The sequence below is a fragment of the Natator depressus genome, chromosome 4 (genome assembly GCF_965152275.1).
Source record: "Natator depressus isolate rNatDep1 chromosome 4, rNatDep2.hap1, whole genome shotgun sequence".
NCBI lineage: Eukaryota > Metazoa > Chordata > Testudines > Cheloniidae > Natator > Natator depressus.
Window position 1 is genome coordinate 80,469,427 of NC_134237.1, and position 14,625 is coordinate 80,484,051.

Below are 14,625 nucleotides of genomic sequence, written 5' to 3' on the forward strand. Positions count from 1 at the left end.
TCATCTCATCCACATATTGAGACCCTGCAATTTTTCTGCCTCTCTAATTGAGCCTGCGGGTGGAACTGGAAACGTTTCAGAGAATGCTATCATGGAGGTCCTGGACTTTAATCTCTTACCTAGTAGACTAAACTTGGCTTCCAGGACCTCTATCCTCCTTTTCCTATGTCACTGGTACCTAAACGTACCACGACCACTGGCACCTACCTGGCACTGCATATACGTCTATCTATATGTCTCAAGAGGACCGCAACCTTCGTATCTGCCAGGCAATTCACCATGCAGTTCTCCTGATGATCACAAACCCAACTGTCTCATACTACTTCTACAGCCATTACTTTTATTAGTTGATTGCAATGTTGTATTTACTATAGACTGTTTCCCTCTCCCAGTAAATCTGCTTACTTTTCGGGTGTAGACCTCTCTCTTGGACGAAGTGGTGGGACCGGAGGTGGTACATGTGGAGGAGGTATCGGGGAGGAGACCTTAAAGGCATCAGTGCCATTGTCAGAAATACTTTTAGACAATGGTCTGTATGTCTGTGTCTTTGCAGCAGGGTGTGGCTGAGTGGGGAGGGATGGGCTGTAGCTACCTAAAGTAAAACAGAACATAGAAACAACCAAAATGCATCTCAGTAAAACACCAAACATTCATTTAACAAATCTGGGACGTTGAAACCTTGTAAATTTTAGAAACATCGGTGAGTATTGTGTGCATTTTCAAATAATTATTATAGAACTATATATGGCCCCTCTTACCTGCCCCACCCCCAGAGGCTCAGGACATTACATGGGAATTAATCACCAGCTGGGGGGAGATAATGTCTGAGGTGCAATTAACTGCAACCTGTTATTAGTCCCCCAGAACTGTCCTGCCCTCAGCTGTTATTGGTGTCATAGGCTGAGAAGGAAAAAGAAATAGACATGCCTTTTTCATTCTTTTTAATGAATGTTCTTTGGGTTTGTATGTAAGAGCATCTCTGCATAATTAGATTTGTGGACAATTACCCGGACAAATGTCTTGGCTAAGCTCTCAAGAGTCCATTTGGGTCATGAACCTTGGATATACACACATGTTCTTGATAACACATAAAATATCAGCATGGGAGCCCCATTGAAAGCAATATGAAAATTTAAATTAAAGAACTCTTAAAAGTGCTTTTTGCATAACATACAATACTTTGTGCGTGTAAATTTCATTCACATGATAAGGAGTTTTTGTTGTAGTAAAATATCACTGCAGTATGATTCCTGTCTTCTGAAAGATTTGAAATTTATATATCTGTTATAGGAATAATATATTACTTTTTTAGTGCTAAATAATATCAATTCCAGTATGAAAAATTAATAAGATAACAAAATAGAAGCATCATAATTTGGTATTCTTAATGTAGTATAATCTAAAAATATGGCAGTTGTATACAACATACTGCACTGTGCTTATCTTCATCTGTATATGTATTTACAGTTAACACTTTCATACTGCACTTTACTCTTTAGTTTAATATTCAAGACTCAAACTGTTCACTATCATTAGTGAGAATAAATATAATTTAGTCAGAGATTACAACATTACAGTATATCCCATCTGCACTGAGAGGGCCACATCTGCAATACATGTCTGATTAATTCTGTAGTAAGAAAGAAACCAAAATGAGGCTTTGCCACATTTGGTGAACAAAGACACAAACATGCACAAACAGAAATAAAAAAGAATGATGAAATTTTGTTTCACCTTAGAGACTAACCAATTTATTTGAGCATGAGCTTTTGTGAGCTACAGCTCACTTCAAGCTCATGCTCAAATAAATTGGTTAGTCTCTAAGGTGCCACAAGTACTCCTTTTCTTTTTGCGAATACAGACTAACACGGCTGTTACTCTGAAATTTTGTTTGTTACACAAACGTAATAAGAGCAGGCCTAAGTGGTTAGCTACCATTGTTGCTTGCTAACACTAACAAAAGACTCATTGGAAGTGAGGAAATAACTCCTACCAGTATTATATGCATATGCAGCATTATACATGTCTGTGCCGTCGTCTATAAAGAGAAATATATATGTTACAGTAGTGCAATAGCTTTCAGTATATCATAGTAAGCAGCTTTGTCTTTGCAAATACAAACAGAAGATTAGCAGGCAATCAGCTCTCACCCCTCGTGTTTTCTGGAGTCTGTCTTTGCCCTTTACACTTATCACAGGCTATTTTTATCTTCCTATCTGAATGGCATATTGTTGCCATGACACCCAGATTGCACAGTTACTGGTTCACCCCAAATTGTGAGTTATACTCATTCTTTTCTATTCAACCCCCATCTCATCCCAGCCATTCCCTCTCCTCTCTCTTTCCCCTTATTACAGGACAGCAACGTATCATTCCTACTATGAAAAGCAACTTCTTACATCTAGCAATGCTGTCCAGTGGCTAGAGCAGGGGACTGGGAGACATAATTTTGGTGTTTTTCCATTCTTGATCCTGCCACTGATGTCGTGTATGACCGCAAGCAAATCAACCTAGCTACATCAATTTCCCAATCAGTAAAATTGGAATAATATCAACTCCCTCCCTCACTGAGGTATAATGAAGCATAATTATTGTTGTAAAGTGCCTTGACATCCTTGGATAAAAGGGAGAGTAAGCAAAAATATGATATTAATAAGACTAATCATATGTCAGAGGCTCCTTTTCTTCAAAAAATAATTTATTTAGAAATTAATAGGAGGAGAGAGGAAAATAAGTGAAGGCAGCATATTTCCCCATTCAGTAGGCCTCATTGTTCTAGCACACAGGAGCTCTGTAACAGAAGGTAGCAATGACCACCCTGTACCCAGCCAAGTCCTGGTCACTCAGACTGAAGATGGGTACAGGCAATGTTCCTTGCTGCTCAGAACATCTCACTGACCTCTTGTGCTGTACATGATCAGATAGGCTTTTCTCCTTTATTTTTTGTTAGTATTAAAAATAAATCCATCAGAAAAGTACATAGCCGTTTGCTGGAAAAACATTTCTGCGTAATAACATTCATCACATTGACTTAGCTTGGAGAAATTCCCATTGGGCTCTTTTCAATATCTACAAGTCAGTGATCATAAGCTTTGTTATTATCAGAAAGCAAGCCACCAGAATGCAGGGAAAGTGCATTTCTTAATGCTACGAAGAGTTATGTAACAAATAGAAAAATGTATACTTACCAGGCTTGTGAACCATATGGATTTGCTTGAACATTGTCTTATACCAATCCTTTGGCCGGTCAACTGTCTAAATAAAATACAGTTTACAACAATTAGCTAAAGAAACAAAAAGATCAGTGGTGTCATGTTAGATCAAATTCATCTCCACTGTAATTCCACTGATTTGTAAAGAGATTCAGTAGGGATGAATTTGGCCCATTGTGGTCAGTCCCTTATTGATCCCTCCCACACACACTCTTTCTCGTTCACTGTACAGCTGCAAGGTTTCCTATGAATCTTTGACTCAGCCCTAAATATCTTTTGGAGTTTGGAATCTGCTCTTGGATACAAAGACAGTATTTAAGAATATATGAATTGCCATTCCAGATCAGTGGTCCATCTATTTAATGCCCTGCCTCTGACAGTGGCCAGTACCAGATGCTTTATGTAAGGCCCTACCAAATTCACACCGTGAAAAATGCATCATGGACCGTGAAATCTGGTCTTTTGTGAACTTCTACCCTATATTATACAGATTTCACCCTATATTATACAGGTTTCTCAAAGTGGGGGTCCTGACCCAAAAGAGGACCACAGGGGGGTTGCAAGGTTTTTGAAGGGGGGGGCGGGGTTGCAGCATTGCCACCCTTACTTCTGTGCTGCCTTTAGAGCTGGGTGGCCGGAGAGTGACGGCTGCTGGCCAGGCGCCCAGCTCTGAAGGAAGCACTCTGCCAGCAGCAGTGCAGAAGTAAGGGTGGCAATACCATATTATGCCATCCTTACTTCTGCGATGCTGCTAGGGACGGCGCTTGCCCTTGGAGCTGGGCTCCCGGCTGGCAGCCACCGCTCTCCAGTAGCCCAGTTTTGAAGACAGCGGAGCCACCACTAGCATCGCAGAAGTAAAGGTAGCAATATCGAGACCCCCCTACAATAACCTTGTGACCCCCCATTCCCACAAACCCCTTTTGGGGCAGGACCCCTACAGGGCCAACAATGTGAAATTTCAGATTTAAATATCTGAAATAATTAAATTTTCAAATTTTAAAATCCTATCACCATGAAATTAACCAAAATTGGCCGTGAATTTGTTAGTGCCCTATTTCTAGGAAAGTGCAAGAAACCTAACAGTAGGCAATTACCAGCCCACAGGAAACATTTCTTCCTAACTCCAGGCAGTTAGTGGTGAACATGAAATTATCTTAAAATAAAATTGCTACTGAATACAGCTGTGGAAATTTTAATTACCTGTATAAACATCTTTTTTTAATGCTACTAGGAATTTGACCTTCATGACATATTGTGGCAATGAGTTCCATATGTTACTATTTTTACATAATGCATAATTATTTCCTTTTATCAGTTTTACATTTGTTGCCCTGGTCCTTGTATCAGGAGAAAGGATAAGCAGGAACATTCAATTTACCTTCTGAATACCACTCATTATTTGGTACACCTCCCTGACGTTTCCTCTCATTCTTTCCTCTGAAAACACTGGGACTATTCAGTTTCCAATCTTTTTTCTTATGGAAATTTCTCCAGGCTTCTAACTACTTTCACCATCCATCTTTGAACCCCTTCTATTTCTGCAATATCTTTTTTGAAATAGGATGACCAGAACTGAAACAGTATTGTAGGTGAGGAGAGCTCACTGATTTATATAATAGCAAAATAACATTTTCAAGATTATTTTCTATCCTGTTCTTTTTATATCCTAGCATTTTGTTTGCTTTTGATGACCACTGCTGAGCAGTGAGCAGAGCTTCCTATTCAGATGTCCGCAATGAAGCCCACATTGTTAGATGAGTGGTGATAATTAATTTAGAGCCTCACAAAAGTTCACTATATACCTTGCAATGCGCATTACTTTCCATTTGCCATTGTTGAATTTTATCTGTTACCATGCTGCCCATTCACATTCACCCACTGAAGTTCCCCAAAGTCTTCTCTAGTCCAAATTAACCTACAGAATTTGGACATCTGAATATTTATCACCTCACTGTTCACCATCTTTTTAAAGTCACTAATAAATATTTTAAAACAGCAGTTTGCTTACTTATGTTAAAAGAGGCACTTTTTTGTTGTTTTAAATGCTCCTTGCTATAGTCATTACCTTATATTTAACTCCTCTAATTTGTTAACCCCTAAAACTGCACTTTGAGGAGCTATCATTGTAAGTAACCGGACAGAAACTACTCCCTATCACAAAGCTTATCTGCAAGACTTTTTGTGAAAAAAATATTAGGTCTCACAAAATTGCTAATTGCTAACTCACAGGGATTAATTCTGATCTTGTTAACATTAATTCCCAAGGGTTGGTTATATCTCTGTACTTGCAAGACTCTGGGGAGGGATAACTGAGCTTGATTTATGAAGAAGCCAATGGACTCATGCTACCAACATCTCGCTGCTTGTACTGGGCCAGAAATGATCCTCCAACTGAGTTTGAACGGATGGTGGTGAAAATCTATGGGAATTAATGCAAAAGTGTCACCATTCATCATTATGGTTATGTCCTCACAGTTTGCCAGAGAATGAAGGTGCATAGATGTCCCCAGGCCTAGTTCCTTTGCTGACAGTCACATCCCCTCCAAATCTATGGAAATCCAATCATGCAGAATACATGTGGAGAGGCTTTCATGGGACCAGGAAGGGTGGGGGGGGGGTGAGAACGGGACAGGACATGACATCATATCATTAAGTTTCAGTTCTCCTCTCCCAAACATGTTTTTGTTTACTTGAGCAGGTTTTGCCCTTCAATTCTCTGACCCTATGTTTTGGGAAATATTAAATGAGTTAAGGAGGGATAAATCAATTTTTTAAAATATAGTATTTCAATTTACATTAGCTAACTCCACAAGCCATGCATTACACTGCGAATTATCCAAGTTCACCCGTGCATCTGGTCATTTTAGATACCATGCTGATTCATATGCACTGCATTTATTGCAATTAAATGGTGAGACACAGTTATTATATTTGAATGAATAATCAAGGAAAAGATAGTAAAAGAGAAAAGAAAAATCTGCAAGTAGTACTTGGGAGACTCTAATCATTTTCAGTGTTGTAACAATCCATCAGAAAGCGCACAATTAAAGCAGGCATTTATGAGTCTCAGTGGAGCTTTTTTCATTTTGCCCTACATTCTGTTTCACGTATGAAGCAACCCATAATTAAACAGTGCTTTGTGTTAAAATGTTTCCTAATTATCAGTGGGTAAAATCCATTAAAAGAAATCAGTTCTAGCTGGAATGTTCCATCATTGCTTAAGTGAAGGAAATCTGGTCAGACTGCATTTTGTTATTTACACACAAAAGAAAGGCCTCTTTAGTATACAGAATAATTTGATAGTTAACTGTGAAACAATTATTTTGGATACTGTGGTTAAAAAATATGCAGTCACACTGCATTTTAGTGACTTTTTTCTTGGTTAGAACCATAGTAATGGTACTTAAATTTAGTGATGTCTAGTACAGTACCACTTTAATTTCTGCTTGTGGATACAGTTGATACTGCACATATTATATTTATTACTGTCTTTAGGAAAATAGCCTAATTCACTTACTGCTTGATTTAAAAGTTCTGTTTCTTACTGATATAGAAACATTACATTTTGTGTTTGTAAATTCTTATTCCCAAATATTGGTATATTATAGAAGCTGAAGAAACAGAGATCTCCAACAACATAGCTAATGCTCAAATTTGAGGACATACATGATTAGATTCTTACAGCTATCTTGTTTTTCCTCATCCTCAAACATTCAAATGCTTAGCAATAACACAGTATAGATACTATTTTGCTCCCAAACTAGCTGGATAATTTGAAAACTGGATTAAAATCACAGCTGACAATTTGACAGAAAACTCAACTTCCAAAGTTCCAAACTTCCAAAGTCTAAGTTTTTCTGCCCTGGCACTTCAAAATGCCGGGGGCTATACTGGTAGTTTGGTCGTATTGCAGTACCTTAACATGCAAGGGTCTGAGTGCCAGAATTTGGCTTACTCCCATGCTTCCTGGTTTGGCAGGGGCTGAAATACTATCAAGGCAACAAGCTCTGCTGCTGGGAGTAAGGAGAGCTTTGCAGTGATTGCTTCCAGTTTGAGAGACAGAAATGTGAAGGATGGATTTTGAAGACAGCTTCATCCAGCCTTTCTTGGCAGGACAGCACTGAGCTTTGAGGACTGGGGGCATAAAGGGAAAAAGGGAGGAGATCATCAGCACTACATTCTGCAAAAAGTTTGTTTCTAAACCCTCATTTGAAAGCCTCTCTTTGTGCAGCAGTGTCTCAATATACAATAGTTATGTTATTTACAATGAGGTGCAGTAGCTGAGCGGTCAAGGGGCTTGAGTACAATCGTGGAGGTTGTGGGTTCAAACTCACACTGAAAGACTACCTCAAGTTCACCCAGCTACAAAATGGATACCTGATCCATAGGGTTAAAGAGATAAGGTGGGTGAGATAATATCTTTTATTGGACAACTTCTAACCACAGAGTTAAGAAAGTCAAAGACGGTTGCATGCAAGGCTAGTCACTTAACTCCCTCGTGTACTGTTAGCTTTGGAAACAGATACAGACGCACATTAAACCACATCAGCGTGATCTGTGGCTTGGGGCAGACTTTTTTAATGTTATCTACTACACTGGAACTCATGTTTACTGCACTCTGCAGGCAGCTGTCTTTTTAACCTGTAGAAGAAACTCTGAAACTTTCATTGTACTGCTGAGATAAGCTGAACTGAAACATCCAGGTCCCTCCAACAGAGGACTGAAGGGCAAGCTGGATATTTGGGTGCCCAATGACCTTTGGAAAACAGAGCAAGTGCTACTCTCCTGTTTTCCCTTGTTCACTGAAAACGCTGCCGTGGCACTTATGTATGTTCCTGGATGGTGCTACATTTCTGAGCGATGGGATGGTGCAGCATGTTTGCTGACACCACCACCACTTTCATTCTCTCACTGCTGGGATATGCTCAGATCTACACATCACCCTCCGTTTCTTTAAAGTGTATGTTCAGATCAGTACCTTGAGAACTGAATCTCATTTCCAGCTAAGTCCTGTGGAGTGTGAGGGAAGTGACAGCACACACACACACACACACACTCACTCTCTTATTTACATGGTATATTCCTAGCAGACCGTAACTTTTAACTCACTCTGGTCATGAGACTCATTTACATAACACTAATATTACAAGCTGCATAAGTTTTTGATGCAGCAGCACAGAGCTGAAAAGAAAGCAATCCCAAACTGGAAAAAAAAATCCAAATGGCATACATGAGTTTCAGAGAAAATCTTAAGAGCCTGAGACTATCAGATCTGGAAGTTAAATACACTGTTGGCAACTTGCCAGCCACATTAAATACACTTGGGGGATTTCAGTTATACTCTTATTTAACTAATATCCACCCTACGGAATCAGTCTGCTAGTCTTAAAAAAGCACAACAAAACAATAACTTCCTACACAAAAGGCAGGGCCATCTGCTCAGTAGGGATGTGAAGCTATAGCTTGGCTCTATGCGAGTTACTCATTTTTTAAAAGCTTTTTATTGTATCATTTGTATATGCCGAAATCAAAGGAAAGGAAAGCAAGAAATGCTAGAGTTTCCTCCTCCCCCTTACACAAAATATCCCAGTCTTACCACTTATTCTGAAATCTTTCCTATTGCTTTTCTCCATCAATTCCTGTTTTCCCCCTAATTTTTCAATCCAGTGAAGCAGCTCTTGGCAATTACACAACCCCATATGTCGGTGTTGGCAGGCAAAGTATATCCAATAGCTGCTACATCCGTGCACCTCACAAAGATTTCACCTGCAAGGGCTCTGCTGCTTTCATCCTGGCTCCCACTCTTCTTACTCTCTCCGTCTAGCACAACACCTCTCCTCCAGCCAGGAAGGCCAGTGAGCTGCTCCTTTGTAGACTCACTGCTACTGTCTGGACCAACCAGAAGGGGCTGCCCTGACAGCAGTGTGGAAAGAATGCTTCAGCATAGTAAAAACAAAACCCTTCCGTCTGACATCCTGGGACAGCTCAAGCAGTGATTAGTGGCAAGTCATTAAACCTGGACTAATGACAATCAGAGGGTTTCCATGCTGCTCATTTAAAGATTGTGGAAAAGCATGGTGGGTCATGCTGCATTTCACTGGGATAGTAGTCAAAGGGGTTATTACTGGATCAAGTCTGTTAATTTCAATACAGGAGCCATAGGGAAAAAATAGGCACCTGAGGTTTATTTGCTAATGGCAAAAATTAGCAAACTTTGCAGGTTTAGAATGACAAGACAGACAGGAAATGAAATTACAGCGTAACACCACAAAGGGCAGGGAAAATAATAGAAACAAGAACGAAAACTGCAGTTCTGATTATTTATAATGAAACTAGAACTATGAGGTTGCCCAGTTATGCTTCCTGCAACACACAGTATTATATTCATGAGCCTTCTGATTACACATACTCTATTCCACATTATATAAGACTAGAAGAATGTGAAAAACCCATTACCAACAATCAATTCATTGTCTGAGTTCTCTCTCTGTCACACACTCTCTCTCGCTCTCTCTCACACACAAACACACACTCCCTGGCATTTCCTACCGTTCTAATTGCTGTTGGGATTCCAGATTCATCTACCGGGCCAATCCCTGCATAATGTGGTGCTCTAATGACTGTGACTTTCTTCTCTTCCTCTGAAGATCTACAGATTGGTATTGTACTGGGAGTGATGCTGCTGCCAACAGACTGAGCATACTGTGAGTATGTCTCTGTGGAGTCTGTAAAGATAATGCGACAGAATGTTGTATAGCGATAGAATAATCATACGTAGCACTTACAGCACGCTTTACATTTTCAAAGTGCTGTACAAGCATTAAAGGAAATTTGATAACCACATCCATACAGAATACCTGATAATACTACACGTTAGCCTGAGCAGCTGGGTTTAGTAGGATTTCCGCTGCAAAACCTTCTACTCAAGGAGTTACACATATGTGGATTATTTTGTTAACCTCTGTGCTGAGCTCAAAATCTCTCAGGTTAAGAGAGACTTTTTTTTTTTTTTTTAAGAAAAAACTTACAATATTTGAAAACAAAATTTGCTTCGCTGCTTTTAAGGGCTGGCTGAGGGAAGAGAGAGACAAACACACAGACAAACAAAACTCTTAGCGAAGCTAGCAGAACAGACTTTTTTTCTGTAAACTAAACTTGCCACTTTGCCATCCATACTGTGAATGAGTGCTCTGCGGTAATGTGAACTCTTCTGCTCCCAGAAGCATGGAAGAGTTGAAAACAATTTCTGTTCTATATGTGTAGTAATGAATTTACTCAAACATTCCACAGAGATTTTCAGTACATATGTTGGATCCTGCTTTTCTGCTGTGAGAAAATTACCCAGGTAACTCCCTTTAATGTTACCAGCTTTGGAACTCAGATGAATTATGAGGTCTATAATGTTTTTTACAGATACTTTTCATCTTTACATTTATATTAGTACCTTTATTTAAATAGCTTTATATGGCTAATATGCCATGTGCACATCAATAACTCTGCCTCTCCCTGTAGCAGACATGCCAATGAGCCACCTACATTAATTGAGGTGAAAAGTGCAATCTGCTATTGGTTTTTGGTGCTGAAGATAATTTTGCAACTCCCTCCCCAACTGTTCTTTTAATTATTGAAATTAATACTAGCTACCACTACCTACCTCTAAAATTCGCAGCAAGTCATTAACAAAAAGACACAATGTTAAGATGCTGGGACATGTCATATGAAGCCTTGTACTGTCATAAGGTGATGTGCTTAGATGTAATCTTGCATACAGAAGAAACATAACAAGATTCTCTAGTCATTCAGGCAACAGATTTCGGTGGCTAATTAGTGGGCAGTTATGACTATATAAGCATGGTTTGCAACAGCAGGTACTGTACTACCCACGTTTCTGCTGCAGGGTGGCTGAAATTAGGCATAAAGCTAGATTTCTGGCACTGCTGGTGGAGACTATGATTTCCCTCCAATGCAATAGGTATTGCAATCTTTAATGTTTCACTAGAAGAACTGTGATATAACACAACAAAAGAGACTGTGATGATTTGCGGCTCTGAGTGCAATGTGAATATTTTCTCTCCCTCTTTATTGGAAAGAATTTGGATTTAACACAACCTTTTCAGTTACTTAGTCTGAAAGCCTGTAAATATTTCAGTACTACACATACGTGGTGAGATGCATCTGTGTGTGTCAAATGTCTGAATATCTGGGCTTTTTTTCAAGTATATATTATGCTAAATTTAGAAAACTTTTGAAATCTGATCTTACGCTCCTTCCAGGGCCCAATCTGTTGGCATCGAAGGGTTTTTGAGTGTACAAGGAATGTGAGATCTGGCCATTGTTTTGCAAGTCTCAGAAACTCAGAACCACCCTGAGATAATGCTCTTAAATATCATGTTCAAAAAGGACTGGCTAGGAACAATTTCTGAAGCATTGTTAATAAACACTCAGATCTCTAAATCAGAGATCAGGTGTTTTTAAATGAACCTGTATTTTTGTCTGTGCAGATACACATGCTCAATTTTTGCTGTTATCACTTGTACACAGATGATATAGCATTTATACAATTCATAGATTTTAAGGTGAGAAGGGACAATTTTGGTCATCTAATCTGACCTCCCGTGTAACACAGGAGCAAACTCATTATGCATATTCAAATGTTTTTGTGCATATAAATTCTGCGTATGCAAATGTTGATGAGAAAACTGGAAAACCCACATGATTGCACATACAAAGATTAATGGAGAGACATTATGTTTGGTGTTATATGTGCTTTTTTGAAAACAGAAATCATTTTAGACTAAATTCCATGGGGCAGAGATCTTGTCCTTATGTTTGTAAAGTGTGATCTATTCTTATGACACTCTAAAGAATACACATGAAATTTATTTGGCAAAGCTTTAAGCTTTTAAAATCTCAAGACCTCACAACCTGTGAGGAGGTGACTTCCACTGAAGATAGTGCAAATTGAGGGACCTGTAACTCAGCACCATTCAAAACTGGACCCTAATGCCTTAATGAGGATAAGGGACACCTAAGGAGATTTTGATACACATTCAGGAATATCTGAAAGTCATGCAGTTTTAATATACTCTCAGTATAACCAGTGGAATTATTGCAAGAGTCACATATGTGTAAGAATCTTGCTTTAAAGTAATAAGACTGTAGTAAAGCCAGTTTAGGAATGTTATTGCGTCTAACAATAAATTGTATTGTTGCTTGTAATTTTCCCAAAGTACATGAATAGATAATACCTTTATTTACGTGGAATGCTCGGTAACTGTTTGCAGTCCTTGCCCCACAAATCAGAACATGTTGCGTGATGTATAAAGTAAACATTATATGAAAGGCTTACCCATCTTCCTGCCATGCTGCATGATAATGTTTGAATTAAGTGAAGCTGGTGGAGAGTAAACTGAAGAAGGGGAAAAAGGCCTTTGAAAGTGACTCATTGGACTGGCAGCAGTGCCAGCGTTCCCATTCACTGTTATCTGGGCCTGAGAGAAACAAAACAATATCCCATTAAAGTACACACAAAGCTCTCTGAATACCATCGCAAATAAAGGGTGATGCAAGACCATCAACCACAAGACAGTGCCCAGTTGTTAGGTACTTAGCCACAACAGGGATCAGTATTCACTGAAATACAAAACTCATCATAGGAGGAGTGCAATGTGCTCTGTATGAATCTCTGCCTCCCCCTTTGTCCTTATAAAGGTCTTGTATGAAGAATGCTGGAGTCATGGGAAGGGGACAGAAGGACTATGGTCAAGGCAGCAGGATGAGCTGCATAAAAAATATCTGCATGGATCTAACGTCAGTATAAAATGAAGGTGGCAGTGAAACTTACTCTCATCATGTAACAAAGGCTGCCTCAGATCACTCACTTTAAAGGGACAGCTTGTTCCACATACTTAGCTCCCATTGACATTAGTGGAACTGTGTGTGCAGACTGAAGGGGAAAGGACATAGTGAGCTGAAACTTCTTTGAAAGGTGGCACCCAGCACGTGGGCAACTGTGAGATGCTTGTGTGTAATGTATATTATAGAAAAAAAGTGCATCAATGCATCTTGTAAACAAAAAACAAGTAAGCAGTACAATAAGGGATTCTGTTGACATCACAAACCACTTGAACTTTGCTCTCAGAGAGTTTTTCTAAAGCAATGTGTCCTATTCCACCACCACATGGCTTTAGACCTCCACAGCTGGGCTGCCACACTACAGTTGGAGAGTTCTACAAAGATTATAGAGTCGAGAATCTGAGAAAATAAATCCATTTATAATAGCCAATCATTAATTTCATTTTAAAAAGATGGCAAGGCTGCAATCTTCTAGGTCTCTTTTTCCATGCAATTATTTTTAAAACTCTAAACAAAATTATGAGCATTGAAAACTACCTTCGTCTAGTTTTGTATAATAGAGAACAATTAAAGAAGAATGGATTTATGTTCTACTTCTGTTGAAAGCTGTGGTTGTGAAATATGAAGGTAAGGGTGTGAAGCAGAAAAACAAGGAACAAGAAGCCTCAGTTTTAAAAAGAATGTACATTATTGCTAGACTCTTTATAAATGAAATGTGGTTCATTCTCTCCTGTGATATAAGAAGACCGGCTTCACTCTCTCCTATAGTTTAAGAAATGGGCATTTTGGGGATCAGTAATTTTAGGCTTCTTTTTACATCTCACACCCCCATCTCTCCTACAACCTCAATAGGAATTGCAGTTGTGTAAGAAAAAGATATCTAGCTCCTAAGTATATGTCATCAGAACTCCTGAATGCATTCAGAGCATTACATTTTATGGAGATCTTTTAGAGGTAAATTGAGTAGGTAGCTGAAGTTAAGGTTGTGCCAATGTGTCCATTAGAGCTTACCTGCCCAGATTTGTTCCTGTAGAAATGCAGGAACATACATTTAACAGATTTAAAAAAAAATGCATTGATTTATTGTAAATGTGTTTTCTTCTAAATTCTTTAAAAAACAGTTACAATGAAATAACTCAAATAAAGGTCTGATTTTCAAAATATCAAAATCCTAGTGCATGTGTGTGCATGCTTAATTTGAACTCACAACTGTCACATTTATTCATACACGTCGAGTGTTTACACATGCAACTGTCCAGTAGGGTGTCCGCCCCTTTATTGTCAGTTGTCAGGGCCCAACTGGCTGAGATGACTATTGAACATTCTAGTATCACGTGCACAGCATTGTGTTTTAAAAAGAACCTGAGTATGGTCACTGGGATATAGGCCATTATCACTTTACAGAAACACACTCTATCAAAAATGTCCCTGGCCTCAGCAAGTTGTAGCCCAACTCCAGATAGGACACCTGAGCAATAGTATTTCACATTGGTGCTTCGTGCCATTCACTGACTCTTGATAGGACTTCACATTCAGTCTAAGATCCTACACCTGAACT

The 14,625-nt window shown here is 39.0% G+C and overlaps 1 protein-coding gene across 14 annotated transcripts in view; it reads right to left on the bottom strand.

Annotated features, from left to right (window-relative positions):
• The window catches only part of SORBS2 (sorbin and SH3 domain containing 2), a 279,268-nt gene that overhangs the window by 72,831 nt on the left and 191,812 nt on the right, over positions 1-14,625 (bottom strand). For 11 of the 14 annotated variants that reach the window (XM_074951273.1, XM_074951271.1, XM_074951274.1 and 8 more), the window contains 5 exons: positions 12,562-12,703; positions 9,762-9,937; positions 3,189-3,255; positions 1,994-2,038; positions 406-592 (listed from right to left, as the gene is read on the bottom strand). In XM_074951273.1, the coding sequence (XP_074807374.1) occupies positions 406-592; positions 1,994-2,038; positions 3,189-3,255; positions 9,762-9,937; positions 12,562-12,703 (617 nt within the window). The remainder of the gene's footprint in view (positions 1-405; positions 593-1,993; positions 2,039-3,188; positions 3,256-9,761; positions 9,938-12,561; positions 12,704-14,625) is intronic. The other 3 variants (XM_074951279.1, XM_074951278.1, XM_074951284.1) reach the window with 1 other exon arrangement.